This window comes from Scomber scombrus, chromosome 12 (assembly GCF_963691925.1).
Source record: "Scomber scombrus chromosome 12, fScoSco1.1, whole genome shotgun sequence".
NCBI lineage: Eukaryota > Metazoa > Chordata > Actinopteri > Scombriformes > Scombridae > Scomber > Scomber scombrus.
The window spans coordinates 30,563,209-30,583,208 of NC_084981.1; the positions used below are offsets into that span (position 1 = coordinate 30,563,209).

The window sequence follows — 20,000 nt, forward strand, 5'->3', positions numbered from 1 at the left end:
TGTGTGTGTGTGTGTGTGTGTGTGTGTGTGTGTGTGTGTGTGTTTCTCTCTGTGTGTGTGTGTGTGTGTGTGTGTGTGTGTGTGTGTGTGTGTGTGTGTGTGTGTGTGTGTCTGAGCTTCATGTTGAAACTTGTTTGTTTAAGTTGTGAAACTTTAAACTTTAAACAGTTTAAACTTCAGAATGAAGCAACGTGTGAATCAGAGAAAGAAGGTCAAAGGTCAAAGGTCATCTGTGTTAGACATGCTGTCATTCACCGTCTGCACTGGTCTAAGTTCAGACTTCCTAAGATCAAGGTTGACTTAGACCCAACTTGTGATGGATGCGGGCGGGACCGAGCTACTCTCTTACACATGTTCTGGGCATGTTTGAGACCTTTGCTAGTTATCGTCATCTCCCTTCATTGAAGGCGATCTGTATTTTAAACTAAATAAAAAGTGTTTTATTTTTACATTTTAAAAGGAATTAATAATAAAACCTGATTATGATTTTATTTATTTTGAACACATTAAAATAACAAACTAAACGAACTGTGAATATAAATAACAGCAACATGTTTCAGTCGCTTCAAAGCCAAAAAAAAGAAGAAATTAAATTAAAATAAACTAAACTTTAAACTTTAATCTTTAATCTTTAATCTTAGCTTCTCACCACACGGCGGTTTTCCGAGACTCGTCACCGCGTGGATCCTTCGACCAATCAGCTTCACGATCTTCCCGTCAGCTGTTCCCGTGAAGAAAACATCTGCAGACAGAAAGCGGAACATCTATCAGCTCTCAGCTCTTCCTCATGGTCTTCCTCACTAACCATCGTTAACACTGACCTCCGATGTTTGCGATGGACTCCGGTCCGATGAGCTGATCCTCAAACAGTCTCTGAGCCTCACGGAGCTTCAAGTTCGGCTCCCAGCAGCCCGTCATTACCGGGGGTTCCTTCAGACTGCAGGTCAGTGAACGCACCACATGGTCAGAGACACATCACAGGGTCAGTGAACGCACCACAGGGTCAGAGACACATCACAGGGTCAGTGAACGCACCACAGGGTCAGTGAACGCATCACAGGGTCAGAGACACATCACAGGGTCAGTGAACGCATCACAGGGTCAGTGGTCAGTAGAACCTCAGTCGAACCTCAGTCGTGTCAGTAGAACCTCAGTCGTGTCAGTAGAACCTCAGTCATGTCAGTAGAACCTCAGTAGAACCTCAGTCGAACCTCAGTCATGTCAGTAGAACCTCAGTCATGTCAGTAGAACCTCAGTAGAACCTCAGTCGTGTCAGTAGAACCTCAGTAAAACCTCAGTCGTGTCAGTAGAACCTCAGTAGAACCTCAGTCATGTCAGTAGAACCTCAGTAGAACCTCAGTCGTGTCAGTAGAATCTCAGTAGAACCTCAGTCATGTCAGTAGAACCTCAGTCATGTCAGTAGAACCTCAGTAGAACCTCAGTCGTGTCAGTAGAACCTCAGTAGAACCTCAGTCGTGTCAGTAGAACCTCAGTAAAACCTCAGTCGTGTCAGTAGAACCTCAGTAGAACCTCAGTCGTGTCAGTAGAACCTCAGTAGAACCTCAGTCGTGTCAGTAGAATCTCAGTAGAACCTCAGTCGTGTCAGTAGAATCTCAGTAGAACCTCAGTCATGTCAGTAGAACCTCAGTCATGTCAGTAGAACCTCAGTAGAACCTCAGTCGTGTCAGTAGAATCTCAGTAGAACCTCAGTCATGTCAGTAGAACCTCAGTCATGTCAGTAGAACCTCAGTAGAACCTCAGTCGTGTCAGTAGAACCTCAGTAGAACCTCAGTCGTGTCAGTAGAATCTCAGTAGAACCTCAGTCATGTCAGTAGAACCTCAGTCATGTCAGTAGAACCTCAGTAGAACCTCAGTCGTGTCAGTAGAACCTCAGTAGAACCTCAGTCGTGTCAGTAGAACCTCAGTAAAACCTCAGTCGTGTCAGTAGAACCTCAGTCGTGTCAGTAGAATCTCAGTAGAACCTCAGTCATGTCAGTAGAACCTCAGTAGAACCTCAGTCGTGTCAGTAGAATCTCAGTAGAACCTCAGTCATGTCAGTAGAACCTCAGTCATGTCAGTAGAACCTCAGTAGAACCTCAGTCGTGTCAGTAGAACCTCAGTAGAACCTCAGTCGTGTCAGTAGAACCTCAGTAGAACCTCAGTCGTGTCAGTAGAACCTCAGTAAAACCTCAGTCGTGTCAGTAGAACCTCAGTCGTGTCAGTAGAATCTCAGTAGAACCTCAGTCATGTCAGTAGAACCTCAGTAGAACCTCAGTCGTGTCAGTAGAATCTCAGTAGAACCTCAGTCATGTCAGTAGAACCTCAGTAGAACCTCAGTCGTGTCAGTAGAACCTCAGTAGAACCTCAGTCGTGTCAGTAGAACCTCAGTAGAACCTCAGTCGTGTCAGTAGAACCTCAGTAGAACCTCAGAAACCAGAGTTACTGAGTCACAGTTCAGAGAGCAACGACTCATCTCTGCTGGTTGGGTTATATATGTATATACATGTTAGTAGGTATACTGTATATATATATATATATATATATATATATATATACATACTGTATATATATATATATATATATATATATATATATATTTATATACATATATATACATACTGTATGTATATATATATATATATTTATATTTTGGCAGGTTAACTGTATATAAATATATATTGAAACTGACCTGAGGACTTCGGGGCTGATGGGAGACTCGAGGATGAGGATGATGACGAGGAGAGGAAGCAGCAGGAAGCCGCCCAATGAGAGCAGAGTTACCTGGAACACCTTCCCACTGTAGGTGCTGACAGGAAACAGGAAACAGGAAACAGGAAACAGGAAGTCACTGTCTGTGGCGTCCTCGTGATGTTTACAGTTTATAAACTTTATTATTTAAGGATCAAATAAAACAGCTGATGCAACGTTATATCTGATGTCTGGTTATTTATTATAAACACCAGAATAATGTTTTTATGATCCAGCTCAATGTTTACATGTTTTAAATGAAGTCATTATTAGTATAAGTCCACTTAAATACACTGTAGGTGATAAAATATGTAATATTTATCATTATTTTGTGGTTACACCATTTGACATTTTCAGGAGCATTCAGTCTTACTTTTGTTAAAAAATTGTTTAATGTCATTTCAAATGATATAAAACCAACAAAAATACTAAATGTACATTTTAACAAACCTGATGCTGCTTTTAAAACTAGTTTAACTGATTTATCTTGTTGTCCTCGAGTCAAGGAAGGAAGGAAGAAGGAAGGAAAGGAAGGAAGGAAAGGAGGGAGGAAGGAAGGAAGGAAAGGAGGGAGGGAGGACCTGATGCTGCTTTTAAATCTAGTTTAACTGATTTATTGATTCATCATCTCACCAACACTTATTAATAATATTTAATATTTAATATTTAATATCTGCTGAATAACGTTTAATAATAAAACTATCAAATGAGTTTCAGTTGATCAGAAATCAATCAGCCTGATGATCGATCAGCTCCTCTAACCTGATCGGTTCTGATCGGTAGATATCGATCAGCTCCTGTAACCTGATCGGTTCTGATCGGTAGATATCGATCAGCTCCTCTAACCTGATCGGTTCTGATCGGTAGATATCGATCAGCTCCTCTAACCTGATCGGTTCTGATCGGTACATATCGATCAGCTCCTGTAACCTGATCGGTTCTGATCGGTAGATATCGATCAGCTCCTCTAACCTGATCGGTTCTGATCGGTACATATCGATCAGCTCCTCTAACCTGATCGGTTCTGATCATCGGTACATATCGATCAGCTCCTCTAACCTGATCGGTTCTGATCGGTAGATATCGATCAGCTCCTCTAACCTGATCGGTTCTGATCGGTACATATCGATCAGCTCCTCTAACCTGATCGGCTCTGATCGGTACCGGCCTGGAGCTCGGTGCCGTGACGTCAGAGTAGCAGGTGTTTCTGTTTTTCTGTCCATCCCCCGGTCAGCGGTCCCGGCCCGGTCTCTTACCCGGTGCCCTTGTGTCGGTGCTCCGGTAGCTCGTCGGTAATGACCTGCGGTCGGTGCTGCCGCCGGAACCGGAGACCCGCCGCATCGTTCATCCTGCAGCCGGAGGAGAAGCCGCTCGGCTCGGCTCGGCTCGGCTCGGCTCGGGTCCGCTCGGCCTGGAGCTGGAGCGGGTCGCTGTGTGCAGTTAGCCCGGTACAGAGACGCACTGAGCACCGGGACTGTTTACAACGGAAACGTCAGCTTCCGGCTATTATTTTCATAACAAAAGTCGTGTTTACCTTCAATTTGTAAATTTCAAAATAAAATTAATGAAAGATTAATTAAAACGGAAAAAAGGAGTGGGGGGGGGGGGGGGGGGGGGGGGGGGGGGTCAAATAAATAAATACAACACATCATTAAATAAAAGCATTAAACATTGCAAAATGAAAAAGTAAATATTTAGTGACATAAAATAGAATGAAGATAAAAATGAGCTGATGAGTAAAAACATCCCATAATAATCTACAGCTATAAACATGCTGAGTGGAAACATGTCTGCAGATCAATATAACGTTTATATATATATAATATATCTGTTTAATCAGAGCATTAAAAACACTTCATTATATTTATTTCATATTTCTTTATTAAACGTTTTTAGAGACAATTCATGTAAAAAATAATAAATAAAAAAACTCCAAACAAATAGGAGAAAAAACAGACATCAGCTGTTCATCATTAATATATATATATAATATATATATATATATTATATAATATTTATATTATATAATATATATATATAATATATATATATATATATTATATAATATTTATATTATATATATAATATCATAATCATGTTTCTGATCTTTATTATTAATTTAAAACTTAAACCAAAGTCTGTTGGGTTTCATCAGTAGTAACATTCAGATATTAATAATAATAATATTTTTTATTATTAAACATTTTCAGAAAATAACTTTAAATAAAATCCTTGTTTGTTTAACAGCTTTTATTCTGAAAATCCTGAAAACACACAAACTGTAACTTGTTCAAATGTAGCTGAAAACAAACTGAGCATGCTCAGTACATGATGATGATGAAGGTGATGATGATGATGATGAAGGTGATGATGGTGATGATGGTGATCTTGATGATGATGATGATGAAGGTCGGACGCAGCAGTGCTGGCTGAGGCTCCTCCTGGAGGTGATGATGATAATGATGATGGTGATGATGAACGTGATGATGATGATGGTGATGAAGGTCAGACGCAGCAGTGCTGGCTGAGGCTCTTCCTGGAGGTGATGATGATGAAGATGATGGTGATGATGATGATGATGATGATGATGAAGGTCAGACGCAGCAGTGCTGGCTGAGGCTCCTCCTGGAGGTGATGATGATGATGATGATGAAGGCCAGATGCAGCAGTTCTGGCTGAGGCTCCTCCTGGAGGTGATGATGATAATGATGATGGTGATGATGAACGTGATGATGATGATGGTGATGAAGGTCAGACGCAGCAGTGCTGGCTGAGGCTCTTCCTGGAGGTGATGATGATGAAGATGATGGTGATGATGATGATGATGATGATGATGAAGGTCAGACGCAGCAGTGCTGGCTGAGGCTCCTCCTGGAGGTGATGATGATGATGATGATGAAGGCCAGATGCAGCAGTTCTGGCTGAGGCTCCTCCTGGAGGTGATGATGATGATGATGATGAAGGTCAGACGCAGCAGTGCTGGCTGAGGCTCCTCCTGGAGGTGATGATGATGATGATGATGATGATGATGATGATGAAGGTCAGACGCAGCAGTGCTGGCCGAGGCTCCTCCTGGAGGTGATGATGATGATGATGATGATGAACGTGATGATGATGATGATGAAGGTCAGACGCAGCAGTGCTGGCTGAGGCTCCTCCTGGAGGTGATGATGATGATGGTGATGATGAACGTGATGATGATGATGATGAAGGTCAGACGCAGCAGTGCTGGCTGAGGCTCCTCCTGGAGGTGAAGGCCTTCCTGCAGGAGCAGCAGCTGAAGGGTTTCTCTCCGCTGTGAAGCATCAGGTGAGTTTTCAGGTTGTTGTTCTGACTGAATTTCTTCCCGCAGACGCTGCAGCTGAACGGTTTCTCTCCGCTGTGGACGCGTTTGTGTCTGACGAGGTTCTGCGCCACGCTGAAGCTCTTCCCGCAAACCTCGCACACGTACGGCCGCTCGCCGCTGTGCACGCGCCGGTGCAGCCGCAGGCTCGCCGCCGTGGAGAAGCTCTTCTGACACTGAGAGCAGCTGAACGGGTTTCCCTCCGAGTGGCGGCGCCGGTGCAGCTTCAGGTAGTTTGGCGAGCTGTAGCCGCGGCCGCACACGTCGCAGCTGAACGACTTCCTGCCGGCGTGAAGCTGCAGGTGAGACTTCAGGATCCGAGCGCTGCCGAAACGTTTCCCGCACTGCTCGCAGCCGTGCGCTCTCTGCTCGCCGTGAGTCAGCTGATGGCGTTTCAGAGACGTGGACGAGGAGAAGTGTTTGCCGCACTCGGCGCAGCCGTGCGGTTTGATGCCGGCGTGCGAGCGCTCGTGCACGAGCAGCGCGCTGCGCTGTCTGAAGCCTTTCCCGCAGGCGTTACAGATGAAGGCCCACTCCCCGCTGTGCACGGCGCCGTGCGCCTTCAGGTGCGCCGCCTGCGTGAAGCTGCGGCCGCACACGTCACAGCTGAAGGCGCGGTGGCCCGAGTGGACGAGGCGGTGGCGCCGCAGGTTTGCCGCCACGCTGAAGCTTTTCCCGCAGAGGTCGCAGCTGAAGTTCTTCTCGCCGCTGTGCACGCGGCCGTGCACGGACAGGCTGCTGCTGCTGGAGAAGCTGCGGCCGCACCGATCGCAGGTGTGCGGCCGCTCACCCGTGTGCGTCCTCAGGTGAGCTCGCAGGCCGCCGCGCTGGCTGAACGACTTCCTGCAGACGCCGCAGCTGAACGGCTTCAGGCCTCCGTGCACGCTCTGCTGGTGCACGAGGACGCTGCGGCGTGCGGTGAAGCCTTTGTTGCAGGTGGGACAGGTGAAGGTTTTGGGGGTCCGGTGGATTCTCAGGTGAGCCGACAGCTGAGTCTGTGTGGTGAACTGTTTGCTGCACTCAGAACAGCTGATGCTGCCGTGCGCTCTCACACACGTGCGCACGTGCTCTCGCAGGCGACACGCCGCCGCCAGCGTCTCCCCGCAGGCCGAGCAGCTGAGCGGCTGATTGGACTCCTGGTGCGTGCGCAGGTGGCTGCGGCTGATGAACGACTTCCTGCAGTGAGGACAGGTGTGCGGGCGCTGTCGGCCGTGCACGCTCTGCTGGTGCACGTGCACGCTGCTGCGGGCGCTGAATCCTTTACCGCACAGCTGACAGCTGAAGGGCCGGAGCCTGCAGCGCACACGCAGGTGAACGCTGTGACTGCTGCCCACCGGCTGTGATTGGCTGGATGCATCTGGAGGAGCTTCTGATTGGCTGGATGCATCTGGAGGAGCCTCTGATTGGCTGGATGCATCTGGAGGAGCCTCTGATTGGCTGGATGCATCTGGAGGAGCCTCTGATTGGCTGGATGCATCTGGAGGAGCCTCTGATTGGCTTGATGCACCTGGAGGAGCCTCTGATTGGCTGGATGCACCTGGAGGAGCCTCTGGTTGGCTGGATGCATCTGGAGGAGCCTCTGATTGGCTGGATGCATCTCGAGGAGCCTCTGATTGGCTGGATGCATCTGGAGGAGCCTCTGATTGGCTGGATGCACCTGGAGGAGCCTCTGATTGGTTGGATGCACCTGGAGGAGCTTCTGATTGGCTGACTCCTTCTCCCTGCTGCGGTTCCTCTGCAGACCCAATCATAAGACATTGGTTATTGTTTGACTGAATTTCTTTAAAATGCTCATCAGGAAGTTCATGTGTTTACCTTCATGATGCTGCTGCTGGTTCTGGTTCTGTTGGTTCTGGTTCTGCTGGTTCTGGTTCTGCTGGTTCTGGTCCAGCAGCCGGTGCAGCTCCTGCAGCAGAGCCTCACAGAGTCTCCTGATCAGAGCCTGAAACACAGAGCAGATCTGATCATTTCTATCTATATAATATGTATATATATATATATATATATGTATCTATATACACACATATAAACATAACACAGTCAGTGAGCTAATGTGTGTTAGTAGAGTTTCTCTGTGTGTGATGAGCAGCAGAGTATCTGGTTGATCCTAACCATCATTGGAGGTAATCTCACTGCAGAGAGATATGGAGATGAGATTGTGCAACCAGTGATAATCCCATATCTCCAGTCTGGGACCCAACTCTGTTTATCACAGACTACCTCCACAGTCCTGACCTCACCACATTCAACAGGGGGGGGGGGGGGTCAGCTTATACTGATACTTAATTATTATTTTTATTTACTTTTTATCTCCTCTGATGTTATTAGTTATCATGTTAAATATATTTGGTATATTTTGTATTGGATGAGTTGTTTCTGCACCAGGAAGTGATGCCCTTATTAGGGTTTAGTATCAAAGTTAGTCTGGAATTCATTCATTATTTTATAATCAGATTCTTTCTAACTTAAGAAACAATAATGATCAATAAAGTCTGTTTTATACCTGATGACACAGCAGAGCCTGATCAGTTATTGATCAATGATCAGTTATTGATCAATGATCAGTTATTGATCAATGATCAGTTATTGATCAATGATCAGTTATTGATTAATGATCAGATATTGATCACATGCTTGTCTCTGACCTCAGTCTCGTTGTCCTCGTGCTTCAGTTTGAGTCTCGCGCAGATTTCCATCACCGCCGACGTCATGAACTCCGCCATGACTGACGTCACCAGCTGCCGCACAGCGGAAGTCATTTTATTGATTATTAATTTAAAGATTATTGAAATAAAAACTGTAAACAGCTGATAGACTCCACAACTACGTCATGATCTCCTCTTTACGGCAGGAAGTCATGTCTACACGGGTTACCATGGAGACAGGAGCAGAACAGGAGGACTCCGCCCCCTGCTGACCGGAGGCCGGAAACACACCTGCTATAAAAATAAAATAAAAAAATAAAAAATAAAAAAATAGTAATAATAATAAAAATAGTAAATAGTAATAATAAAAAGTGGATATATTAATTAATTTAAATTAAATCAGTCTGACGTATTTATTAATACTAAATAAATAAATACAGATAAAATAAATTAATATATAAATATTCATAAAATATGAAAAATATGACTTATTATTTACATATTATAGTTTCACTATTTAATGTAAATACTATCTTATGTTTTCTTCATGATAAAATAATAAAACACATAAAACATAATGATTTAAAACTAATCATATATTACACAGACAGCAGTTTGTTTGTTTGTTAGTAAATATTTATTTACATCTGTATGAAACATTTAATGAATTTAATTAACAGACTAATGTTACATTTCCCCTCCAAGGGATTAATAAAGTATTTCTTATCTTAAATGATTTTAATCTCAAATCTTTTACAATCTCAACACGTCTCTAAAATAATCACAGAATTAATTCACAATGATATTTGACTTTAATACAAATATTAGTATTTTGTTATAAATGTGTTAAAAATCAGAATCTAGATAAAAGAACAAACATCTGATTAGAAATATTAAGACAGTTTTTATTCTCTGTGAAACAAAATATAACAAAGATTTAAACATTTCTAACTAAACTTTTATTAGAACTGTTGGTTAAACTTTCTACTTTCCTTTGATTTCCTCATAAAATCATAAACTGAATATTTTCTGTTAAACATGAAACTGTTTCTATCGTCAGGTTGGTCGACTCACACTGTTGTTTAATGGAGAGGATGTGTAGTTGTGTAGTTGTGTAGTTGTGTAGTTGTGTAGTTGTGTAGTAGTTGTGTAGTAGTGTAGCTGTGTAGTTGTGTAGTGTAGTTGTGTAGTTGTGTAGCTGTGTAGTTGTGTGGTTGTGTAGTTGTGTAGTTGTGTAGTAGTTGTGTAGTAGTGTAGCTGTGTAGTCGTGTAGTTGTGTAGTTGTGTAGTAGTTGTGTAGTAGTGTAGCTGTGTAGTTGTGTAGTGTAGTTGTGTAGTTGTGTAGCTGTGTAGTTGTGTGGTTGTGTAGTTGTGTAGTTGTGTAGTAGTTGTGTAGTAGTGTAGCTGTGTAGTTGTGTAGTTGTGTAGTTGTGTAGTAGTTGTGTAGTAGTGTAGCTGTGTAGTTGTGTAATTGTGTAGTTGTGTAGTAGTTGTGTAGTAGTTGTGTAGTTGTGTAGTAGATGTGCACATCTGGAATAGGAACCAGATAAGTCGATGAGTAACAGCAGTAGGGTTCAGGTACGGGTTCAGGTTCAGGTTCAGGTTCAGGTTCGGGTTCAGGTTCGGGTTCGGGTTCGGGTTCGGGTTCAGGTTCAGGTTCAGGTTCGGGTTCAGGTTCAGGTTCGGGTTCGGGTTCAGGTTCGGGTTCGGGTTCGGGTCTTAACTCTGCTGTTGGTTTAGGAGCAGAACCTTCCTACTGTGTTACTGTGTTACTACGTTCTTCTCTTCTAGCTGCGTCAGTCTGTTTTTATTGTCTTTAAAGTACAAATGTAGTCCTGTAATCTCTTTATTTTAGGGACGTCCTGGAATAAAAACCAGAAGTTACGATATTTACAAAAAAATGTAATATCGGGAAGTATCGTATCGGGTTTTTATAACCGATGTTTGTTCTGTAGGATTCAGCATGGGACGTTTACCGGCGGCTTGATGACGTAAACAACAACAACACGCTAGACTCGTGGGTCGCTAACAGGCTAGCTCGCCCGCTGCATGACGTCATGTCTGAGGTTTGTGTCAAACAGATTAATGATTGTATTATTAAGTTATAGCCAGCTGTATGTTTATTGTTTACTACTCTGGACTGAAGCATCTTCCAAGTCAAACTTGTCCAGCTGTTGTGTTGTTTGAGGCCATGTTGGCTCTTTGTTCCATAACTCAAGTTAAAGTTGTTCTCTTATTTTACACAGACAGTGTTTATGTTTGCATCCAGTGGAGCATCACAATCAAATTAGGCATAATGTGTTATATATATATCGGAATCAGAAATTAAGAGTTGGACGATATCGGAATATCAGATAACGGCAGAAAAGCCGATATGCAGCATCTCTAGTTTATATGTTAATATAACAACATAAAGCTTTCTATTCTACTTCTTCTTCTCCTCCTGTTTTTTCTGCTCTTCGTAAGCTTTGATGATCTCCATGATGACGGACGGGTCGTCGAGCGTCGACACGTCGCCGAGGTCGCCGCCGGTCTCCATGGCAACCTTCCTGAGGATGCGTCTCATGATCTTTCCGGACCGGGTCTTGGGCAGCCTCGCCACCACCTGGATGACATCATCACGCCGTTACTCACACACACACACAGCCGGGATACTCACTGCTGATTGGACGGCGGGCGGCTCACCAGGAAGTGCTCGGGAACGGCGTACTTGGCGATCTTACTGGCGACGAGGTGACGCAGCTGCTGCAGGACGGCGGGGGGGGCGACGCTGCTCCCCTCCTTCAGAACCACGAAGGCAAACGGCACTGAGGACACAGTCAGTCACATTACATCACAGCTTTCACCTGGTTTACACTCAGATGGAAACTTTATCAATCACATGTTGCTTTTGATTTATATCTGATTTTATCTCTTTTTCTACTTTAGCTTGTTTCATATTTTATGTCTCCTGATTTCATTTAATTATTTAAATTTATTTTTTCTCTCCAAAAACTAAAGTGAAATACGATGTTAAATAAACTCATCACAAAGAAAGAAAGAAAGAAAGAAAGAAAGAAAAGATGTAATAAAGTACAAAAACTCAATAATAATATTAACAATATGTTAAACATCAAAGCTTTCAGCTGTTTTTAATTATTTTATTTTGAGAGGTTCTTGCTCGTCTCTGATTGGTCCAGCAGGAGGCGCCAGAGCGCCACAAACTGACCTCATTCATTTTATCTTCCTGCAGTCAACTGTGTTTATATGTTTATATATATATACACTCTATATTATATGTTATATATAATGTATATGTTTATATATACATACACTCTATATTATATGTTATATATAATGTATATGTTTATATATATACACTCTATATTATATGTTATATATAATGTATATTATTATATACTGTATATTGTATAACTTATAATATGTTTATATACCTTTAAAACAAACATTTAAAAAGGAGGAAATGATGTCATGAATAAATTCAATGATGATGGAAACTAATAATAAATCAATAAAATAACAGTAAAATGTTTCTATATTTTCAAAGTGAAGATTTAACTGATTAATGTTTATATTTATTTTTCATTTTAAATCTATGAAACTCTGAATTTATGGAAACATTTAACTGATCAGCTGTTCCTGTCTTCAGGTTGAAAGGGTCAGAAATGATTCATTAGTATTATTTAATAATGAATATGTGAGAGGATGTAAACTGCTTTAATAAAGTATGAATTATTATTATTCTATTTATAATGATATTATTATATACTACTATGATGTAGCTGTAACTCACCTTCTCCTTTGAGGTCATGTGGGATTCCTATCACAGCTGTTTCTGGAACATCTGGATGTTCATCCTGAAAACAACAAAATAAACGTATTAAATATCCTAAAGATCTGATGATTAAACAGTCTAATAATATATATAATAATATAATAATAATAATATAATATAATATAATATAATATAATAATAATAATAATATAATAATAATAATATAATAATAATATAATAATAATATAATAATATAATAATAATATAATATAATAATAATAATAATAATAATATAATAATAATAATAATAATAATATAATAATAATAATATAATATAATAATAATAGTAAGAATGATAATAATAATAATAATAATAATAATAATAATAATAATAATAATATTATTATAATGTAATAATAATAATAATATGAGTCTCACCAGTGCGTCCTCTATCTCTGCCGTACCGAGTCGATGGCCGCTCACGTTGATGACATCATCCATGCGTCCGGTGATCTGGTAGAAACCGTCCTCAGACCGGTACGCTCCGTCCCCCGTACAGTAGAAACCTGCAGAGACCGGATCAGACCAGACCGGGTCAGACTGGGTCAGACCAGACCAATAATAATTATTAAACCCTATATAGTGGACTCAAAGTATCCCACAATGCATTGTGAAACATTGCGCCCATCTGGCGGCTGCTTGAGTCTGTTAGTTTCATTTTATCCCGTCTGTGTGTCTGTACGTGTGTCTCATAATGAGCTGAGATCAGGAGGGTTCCAGGTCTACCTGAACCAGGTCTCAGTGAGTCAGCTGACCCGGTCTGACCCGGTCTGACTTGGTCTAACGACCCCCCCCCCCCCCCAACAAACAAACAAACAAACAATGGCAAAGCTTCTTCTCATTTAATCTGTTATTTTTACACCTACCTGGGTACGGTTTGAAGTAGGCCTCCAGGAACCTCTGGTGGTCTCTGTAGATGGTCCGGGCCATACCGGGCCACGGCTGAGCCAGAACCAGAGAACCGCTGACGGAGTTACCGGATAGAGGGTCACCCTGAAGACCACATCAGACCACATCAGACCATGCATTTGCTTTTCCTCATTGAGTCTAAATGTGATGTTTTACAGCCTCTACAGACTCATTCACACCTCGTTGGTTCTAAACTTTATTAAAACATGTTAGAGACTCATTCTGTTCATGATGAAAACATGAAAGTCAACCTGTATCTATAGCAACCATAACACAACCTGTATCTATAGCAACCATAGAACAACCTGTATCTATAGCAACCATAACACAACCTGTATCTATAGCAACCATAGAACAACCTGTATCTATAGCAACCATAACACAACCTGTATCTATAGCAACCATAACACAACCTGTATATATAGCAACCATAACACAACCTGTATCTATAGCAACCACAACACAATCTGTATCTATAGCAACCATAGAACAACCTGTATCTATAGCAACCATAGCACAACCTGTAACTATAGCAATCATAGAACACAACCTGTATCTATAGCAACCATAGAACAACCTGTATCTATAGCAACCATAACACAACCTGTATCTATAGCAACCATAGAACAACCTGTATCTATAGCAACCATAACACAACCTGTATCTATAGCAACCATAACACAACCTGTATCTATAGCAACCATAGAACAACCTGTATCTATAGCAACCATAACACAACCTGTATCTATAGCAACCATAGAACAACCTGTATCTATAGCAACCATAACACAACCTGTATATATAGCAACCATAACACAACCTGTATCTATAGCAACCACAACACAATCTGTATCTATAGCAACCATAACACAACCTGTATATATAGCAACCATAACACAACCTGTATCTATAGCAACCACAACACAATCTGTATCTATAGCAACCATAACACAACCTGTATATATAGCAACCATAGAACAACCTGTATCTATAGCAACCATAGAACAACCTGTATCTATAGCAATCATAGAACACAACCTGTATCTATAGCAACCATAGAACAACCTGTATCTATAGCAACCATAACACAACCTGTATCTATAGCAACCATAACACAACCTGTATCTATAGCAACCATAACACAACCTGTAACTATAGCAACAACCTGATGGTCTGTCTGTACATTACATTCTTCATATAAGTGATAAACATTGACCTAAAAGTTAAATGTGTTCATTAGATTTGTATCATGACACAAAGGGTTAATAATCACACTCTGGCTGTTGTGTAAATGAGTTCAGAGTTCAGCGTCTGCACTGATCAAACACATAAGAACAGTCTTCATCGTCTTCATCGTCTTCATCAGCGCTAACTCTGAGAGGATTGCAGTGACCTCGACCTCCGCTCAGGATGAACTGTGAAACTGAAACCTAATCTAATCTACACGCAGTCACACTCAAATTCCTGCAGATTAAAGCTCTTTAACAGAAGGAGCGAAATGGAGGAAACTAGTGGATAATTAATATTGGGGGGGGGGGGGGGTCGTCCCACCAACAGCCTGAAAGTCTGTTAATCAAAGCAAACAGATGCTGCCAGTCGGGTTTTAATTGAAAGATTAAACAGAGAAAGAGAAGAGTAACTAGAAGTCTGACCTCTTACATCAAAAGGCCGACGCTGAGATCTAAACCTGATTCATCCTGGTGAGTCAGAGTCCAGCACTAGTTACTGTCCATGTGGTTTATTTAAATTTAAAGGGTTAAAATGTGAAAATAAACGTATGAATAACTTCACACATTCTTTTTTTGTGGACCCAGCATCAAATTTCTGCTTTTAATCCATTTCGAGAGAATATATTAGAGGATTATGGCAAAAATGTCTAAGTGGTGTAACCATAAAAACTTTGTACCAAATAATTCAACTTGCTTAAAAACAGTAAATAGTCAATAAAACACCATATCAACTAGTTTGGCATGATCTTACATTATAACTTTATATTAAATAAAGGTAATGGAATACAATTGTTCTACATATTACATTTACTCTGGTTACCATGGAGACCAGGAAACATTTACATGTTTTAAATGAAGTCATTATTAGTATAAGTCCACTTAAATAAACTGTAGGTGATAAAATATGTAATATTTATCATTCTTTTGTGGTTACACCATTTGACATTTTCAGGAGATTTTGAATCCATCTTTTAATCGTCAGTATAAACACGAGGAACCTTTTTATCATCAGTCAGCTGATATTCTACAATAATCAAACATCATTTTACAGTTATATCAAACAACGATGAAGCTGCAGACAGTTTTAGTTTAGTTTTGCTTGAAGTTTCTGATTTCTATGTTTTTTTATGACATTAAAACCTGCAGATATAATATCAGAATAAGTCTAATAACTAGATCAGCTGCTTCACCTTCTCTCCCATCAGAGCCGGCTGGATGCCGAAGAACGGCCTCATGGCCATGGCAGGAATGATGGGAGCTCCTTCCTCTGCAGGACGAGGAGCGATGCATACTCCTCCCGTCTCTGCACACAGAAAACACAGAAGAAGAAGAAGAAGAAGAAAGGTGAAGTATTTAACCTGCAGCTGCCTCCTAGTGGCAGCAGAGTTCATTACAACCACAATAAGAAAGTGAATTAAATTATTTGTGATATTTGTGGATATTTATTTATAATCACACATCTAACAGCGATGTTCCCTCGCCGCCACTAGAGGGCGACGTGCTGCCTTTAAATGCAGCTTTAATTTCCTTTAATTTCTTAATTTATTGGAGAGTTTTCTCCTTTTTAAGAGAAAGAAGCAGCTGGCAGAGAGTTTAAAGTCTGATTTACTCTGCTGATTGTCGAGGAATTAGGTCACACACACACACACACACACACACACACACACACACACACACACACACAGAGTCAGTGATCCTCGAAGGCCTTGTCCTGGGGGGGTTGGGGGGGGGGGGTGTAAGTGTGTTGAGGATTTGATCTTAATTCATTTTGTGCAGCGCTGCAGATGTTCTGCTGCTAATCGTTGAAATTAGGAGAGAACCAGACAAACATCTGCTTCATCCACCTGCAGCTCCTTTTAATTCACATGTTTAGATTCTGTAAACACGTCGAGACTTCGTGATGAAGAGTTTCAGTGTGAGGAAGAGGAGGCTGCAACCTTCCTCACATGATAAACTAACATCTGTGTTAATGACGTCATCTCGTTGGGTTTCTGCTGCTTCTCTTTAGCTCCTGCACTGATTTACTGTTAACTTTGCTCAGGTCCCTTTAATGCTGCTTCAATGTCTTAGTTTAATATTTAAAGTAGTTAAAGTGTGTTTGTTTATTTAAGATTAGCACAGCGGTCCTGAGTTACACCATGTTGTTCCTCTTATTCAATATATATAATAAACTTATAGATAAACTTGCAGGAAGTCCGTCACACTTACGGGTGCAGAGAGATTATATAATGACGTCAATTAAATGCAAACGCTCCGATTTCCATTCATTTGAAAGTTTTAAAACATCTGACACTACAGCAGACAGCAAATATGAACATAATGTGGACGGTTCACACATGAAATGCAGCAGAAGAGGATTTATTGTGTATTGAGACGCAGCCGAGTGACATTAAAGCACTAAACACACATCATCATATAACAGATGAAGAGATTAAACTCATTAAAACTGAAGATAATCATAAGCGTCTAACAGTCAGGGTTAAAGGTTCTTCTTGCTCTCATCGTTCTCAGATCGTTTTGTTATTGACTGTTTATCTGTTAATATTCACTCAGCAGCACATTTATTTATTATTTATTTTCTATATTTGGTTTAAAGTTTGCAGTAAATATCAGATTTTATTGTTATAATCTGATATATTTAAAGTTATGATATGAAAATGTTTAATGTTCAACCTAAAAGAAATCACTGATGGTCTGCTACTGTGTGTGTGTGTGTGTGTGTGTGTGTGTGTGTGTGTGTGTGTGTGTGTGAGAGTTTGTGTGTGTGTGTGTGTGTGTGTGTGTGTGTGTGAGCCTCACCTGTCTGCCACCAAGTGTCCACTAGAGGGCAGCGTCCCTCTCCGACCACATCATGGAACCAATGCCAAGCCTCATGGTTGATGGGCTCTCCCACTGCACACACACACATATCCACACATATACACACACACACACACAAACTCACACACACACACACACATATACACACACACACACACACACACATACACACACACACATATACACACACACACACACACACACAAATACACACACACACACACACACACACATACACACACACACATATAAAGACACATATACACACACACACACACACACACAGAGTCACACACACACACACACAGAGTCACACACACACACACACACAGATCAGGTTTAATGAGACATAATAAACAGATGAGACACTTTTTCTTTGATATTTATGATAAAATATTCAAATTATTATCAGATATGAAAAAAAACTCATTAAACACTTTTCAGTTTCGTGTCTACGTGTCTTCAGTTTCGTGTCTACGTGTCTTCAGTTTCATGTCTACGTGTCTTCAGTTTCATGTCTACGTGTCTTCAGTTTCGTGTCTACGTGTCTTCAGTTTCGTGTCTACGTGTCTTCAGTTTCGTGTCTTTAGTTTCGTGTCTTCAGTTTCATGTCTACGTGTCTTCAGTTTCATGTCTACGTGTCTTCAGTTTCGTGTCTACGTGTCTTCAGTTTCGTGTCTACGTGTCTTCAGTTTCGTGTCTACGTGTCTTCAGCTTCGTGTCTACGTGTCTTCAGTTTCGTGTCTACGTGTCTTCAGTTTCATGTCTACGTGTCTTCAGTTTCATGTCTACGTGTCTTCAGTTTCATGTCTACGTGTCTTCAGTTTCGTGTCTACGTGTCTTCAGTTTCGTGTCTACGTGTCTTCAGTTTCGTGTCTTTAGTTTCGTGTCTTCAGTTTCATGTCTACGTGTCTTCAGTTTCATGTCTACGTGTCTTCAGTTTCGTGTCTACGTGTCTTCAGTTTCGTGTCTACGTGTCTTCAGTTTCGTGTCTTTAGTTTCGTGTCTTCAGCTTCGTGTCTACGTGTCTTCAGTTTCATGTCTACGTGTCTTCAGTTTCATGTCTACGTGTCTTCAGTTTCGTGTCTACGTGTCTTCAGTTTCGTGTCTACGTGTCTTCAGTTTCGTGTCTACGTGTCTTCAGCTTCGTGTCTACGTGTCTTCAGTTTCGTGTCTTCAGTGTCGTGTCTACGTGTCTTCAGTTTCGTGTCTACGTGTCTTCAGTTTCGTGTCTTCAGTTTCGTGTCTTCAGCTTCGTGTCTACGTGTCTTCAGTTTCGTGTCTTCAGTTTCGTGTCTACGTGTCTTCAGTTTCGTGTCTACGTGTCTTCAGTTTCGTGTCTTCAGTTTCGTGTCTTCAGCTTCGTGTCTACGTGTCTTCAGTTTCATGTCTACGTGTCTTCAGTTTCATGTCTACGTGTCTTCAGTTTCGTGTCTACGTGTCTTCAGTTTCGTGTCTACGTGTCTTCAGTTTCGTGTCTACGTGTCTTCAGCTTCGTGTCTACGTGTCTTCAGTTTCGTGTCTTCAGTGTCGTGTCTACGTGTCTTCAGTTTCGTGTCTACGTGTCTACGTGTCTTCAGTGTCGTGTTTACGTGTCTTCAGTTTCGTGTCTACGTGTCTACGTGTCTTCAGTTTCGTGTCTACGTGTCTTCAGTGTCGTGTCTACGTGTCTTCAGCTTCGTGTCTACGTGTCTTCAGTTTCGTGTCTACGTGTCTTCAGTTTCGTGTCTACGTGTCTTCAGTTTCGTGTCTACGTGTCCGACCTGATCCGAGCGTCCTCAGAGACGAGCGGTCGTATTTCTTCACCCAGCTCTCATCGTACTTCAGCAGCAGACGCAGAGCCGTCGGAGCGCCGTAAAACTGAGAGATCCTCAGACGCTGCACCGTCTCCCAGTACCTTCCTACAGGACACACACACACACGCACATATATACACACACACACACAGAGACACACACACACACACACAGAGACACACACACACACACACACACACATATACTGTAAAACATCACAAGGTCACAGAAACACTTGAAGAACAGCTGATAAGCACTGAACTAAACCACATGTTAGTTATAAGATAAGAAGTCAAATGTAAACAGTGAGACTCCTTCACCAGCAGCACAGGTCAAAGGTCAAGATCACATCGCCTCCTGCATACTTCCTGTGAGGTCAGAGCTGTACAGCCAATCAGAGCTGAGAGGAGACGCAGTGATAAAGGTACAGAGCTGAGATAAAAAGCTGCATAACTGAAGGTAATAAACCAACATGAACATTAATGAGTAACAGCTCTGGTACCTGATACCTGAGATACAAAACACCTTAAATATAAAACACCTTAAATATAAAACACCTTAAATACAAAACACCTTAAATATAAAACACCTTAAATACAAAACACCTTAAATATAAAACCACCATCAGCCTAACTCTAACCCTACTAACTCATCTCCTTCACATAGAGTAGATCA

The 20,000-nt window shown here is 41.5% G+C and overlaps 3 protein-coding genes across 4 annotated transcripts in view; all 3 read right to left on the bottom strand.

Moving 5' to 3' along the window:
• Window positions 1-4,222, bottom strand: part of apmap (adipocyte plasma membrane associated protein) — a 14,988-nt gene extending 10,766 nt beyond the window's left edge. For both annotated transcript variants that reach the window (XR_009927026.1, XM_062430759.1), the window contains exons 1-4: window positions 4,005-4,222; window positions 2,690-2,806; window positions 822-937; window positions 650-742 (exon numbers count right to left, since the gene is read on the bottom strand). Coding sequence is in view for 1 of the 2 variants with exons in the window: in XM_062430759.1 (XP_062286743.1) it covers window positions 650-742; window positions 822-937; window positions 2,690-2,806; window positions 4,005-4,096 (418 nt within the window). In the remaining variant the exon portion in view is untranslated. The remainder of the gene's footprint in view (window positions 1-649; window positions 743-821; window positions 938-2,689; window positions 2,807-4,004) is intronic.
• A 1,697-nt stretch (window positions 4,223-5,919) lies between these two features.
• LOC133991578 (oocyte zinc finger protein XlCOF6-like) lies at window positions 5,920-8,850 on the bottom strand. Its single transcript, XM_062430033.1, has 4 exons — window positions 8,737-8,850; window positions 7,907-8,033; window positions 6,284-7,826; window positions 5,920-6,211 (listed from the first exon to the last, which is right to left on the bottom strand). Exons 1-4 carry the CDS (start codon window positions 8,848-8,850, stop codon window positions 5,962-5,964), a joined length of 2,034 nt encoding a protein of 677 aa, XP_062286017.1. The 3' UTR covers window positions 5,920-5,961.
• Window positions 8,851-10,859: 2,009 nt separating this feature from the next.
• The window catches only part of LOC133991579 (acetyl-coenzyme A synthetase 2-like, mitochondrial), a 66,915-nt gene continuing 57,774 nt past the window's right edge, over window positions 10,860-20,000 (bottom strand). The window contains 8 exon segments of the mRNA XM_062430034.1: window positions 10,860-11,341; window positions 11,422-11,543; window positions 12,530-12,593; window positions 12,950-13,077; window positions 13,438-13,564; window positions 15,900-16,012; window positions 17,509-17,601; window positions 19,293-19,430. Of these exon segments, the coding sequence (XP_062286018.1) occupies window positions 11,162-11,341; window positions 11,422-11,543; window positions 12,530-12,593; window positions 12,950-13,077; window positions 13,438-13,564; window positions 15,900-16,012; window positions 17,509-17,601; window positions 19,293-19,430 (965 nt within the window). The 3' untranslated portion in view covers window positions 10,860-11,161.